Source organism: Macadamia integrifolia, unplaced genomic scaffold, assembly GCF_013358625.1.
Source record: "Macadamia integrifolia cultivar HAES 741 unplaced genomic scaffold, SCU_Mint_v3 scaffold3396, whole genome shotgun sequence".
In the NCBI taxonomy this organism is placed as follows: Eukaryota; Viridiplantae; Streptophyta; class Magnoliopsida; order Proteales; family Proteaceae; genus Macadamia; species Macadamia integrifolia.
In genome coordinates this window covers 15,713-17,644 of record NW_024869461.1, presented here as the reverse complement: position 1 = coordinate 17,644, position 1,932 = coordinate 15,713, and the positions used below count along the sequence as shown (strand labels likewise).

The 1,932-nt window shown below is 39.2% G+C and overlaps 1 protein-coding gene across 1 annotated transcript; it reads right to left on the bottom strand.

The window, feature by feature from the left end:
• Positions 1 to 6: 6 nt before the first annotated feature.
• On the bottom strand, positions 7 to 868 carry LOC122068099 (polygalacturonase non-catalytic subunit AroGP2-like; the record flags this gene model as incomplete). The annotated part of the gene is made up of 2 exons (XM_042631944.1): positions 751 to 868; positions 7 to 678 (listed from the first exon to the last, which is right to left on the bottom strand). Coding segments are annotated over exons 1-2 (723 nt in total), but the record flags the coding sequence as incomplete, so codon positions are not given.
• Between the last annotated feature and the right edge of the window lie 1,064 nt (positions 869 to 1,932).

The following is a 1,932-nucleotide window of genomic DNA, read 5'->3' as shown; positions in this document are numbered from 1 at the left end:
TGTGACATTTTCATAAGATCCTTCGATGCTTTCAGTACTCCATATGCGTACATGATGCCCTAATTTATCAACAGCGAAATCAATGAGATCCTCAGCGGAAGTTACACAGGTGCACACTTCACCTCGAATGGGGCTTTTCTCACATATTTGAAGAGTGTCTTTAATGTACTCATCCATCTTTGATTCATTCACCACACCAAAAATATTTTTCAATTCCTCGTTCCGGGCAAAGGAAAATGGGATTTTTGATGCTAGAGATCGCGGCAAGAATGATTTATATGATACTGAGTCCCTAAGATCAGGAATGGGCATGAAACATCCCTCTTTCACCATTGACTTCCGAAAATATGGTAATCCCCCTTGGCTAGCAACCGACAGGGATGTTTCATTTGGAAGATCATCATATTTCAGTTTGACAGTATTCCACTGGGCTATTGGTGGAAGGGCTATGTCATCTGTTGTGTTCTTCATTGGTGCATTTGTAGAACAAGCAACATTAGCTTGCTTACAAAACAAAAACAAATGGGAAGCCAATTCATTTTCCTCCATAAGTTTCATAAATGTTGTAGCTTGATGGAGGTTTAGAGGAGAAGCCTTCGCAACTAACCAACGTGGAGGGTGTGGAAGACCAATATGTTCTTCCCAATACTGAGAGAAGGAATTTTCAGCTTGAGAACCCTGCAATTTCATGAAAAAAAAATGTAAATAAGATAAATAAACGTGAAACAACAATAATCATCATTTTCTTACATTGAAGTATTTTAATATCAAAAGTCCAAGCAACAGAATGAGATGCATCATAGTGGACCGAAATAAAGAATGGAATGAATTGGTCTGTGCCTTCTTGGGAATAAGTTGGGTCTGTTGTATGGAGAGGGAGGGGGCTTTTGAATTATATATAGAGGGGGGGAATTTTGTAGTAGCAAGAAATAAAAACATGAAGTTCGTGCCTACCCATTTACTGTTTTATTCAACAAGATTACTCAATACTGTATAGTTTATAAAGCTACCCAATATTTTTACCAAAAAAAATAACCACCCAATGCAGTGTTCCTCCAACATCTTTACCCTTGACTACCCTTTCACCTCCCTCCTATTCTTGGATCGGGAGCCATGTGTCTCCACTCATGATTTAAAGTATTTCTGATATGATATGATACCCTTTTGATACGTATCTTAAATTTAATCGATCGATACTGATATTTTAATTATTGATCTTCAAACTATCTTAACGTATCTCAGATACGAAACGATATCCTCTCATACGTATTTCAAATTTAGCCAACTGATGCAACAACCATCGATACTGATACTTTAATCCTTGAACCCCACCGCTGCAATCCCACTCCACCCTTCTCAGCCTTTATCGATAATCTTGCGGGAGTTCCATTGATTCCACATTAAGCAATCAATACTTCAGAATTTCATTCATATAATCCCGAACAGAATACACTCGAAGGTTGACGTAGTTAATCTCCGATCATATCTTCTAAATTTCAACAATCGCGCAACTGATTTTCAAACTATAAATTGCTCCTATGGAACACTTGAATATGCTCTAGAACTGAACAAAATTAAACCATGTCATTGATAAGCACTCCGCCAGAATCAAAGTTCTAGACGAATCTCGAAAAAAAAAAGACAAAAGTCCAGAGAAGTACAGAAGAAGCGGGAAATAGCAAGTGAGAGAGATGGAAAACAGAGGAGATTCTAACCAGTCTGAGTTTAATCGAGGCGTGACGTGACGTCGATCATCCACTCAGGGAGCATGAGAGCAAACCATTTACGAACTTCAGGGCTTCTGAGCTTGGAGGCCTGAAAAAAGTCGAAATCCCAAGAGGCAGAGGAGGAAGGTATGGGACAGAGTCCTGGTTCGGGTTCAATTTCAATTTCCGGATGTGGGTGCTCCCAGTATTGGAGAGAGAGAGAACG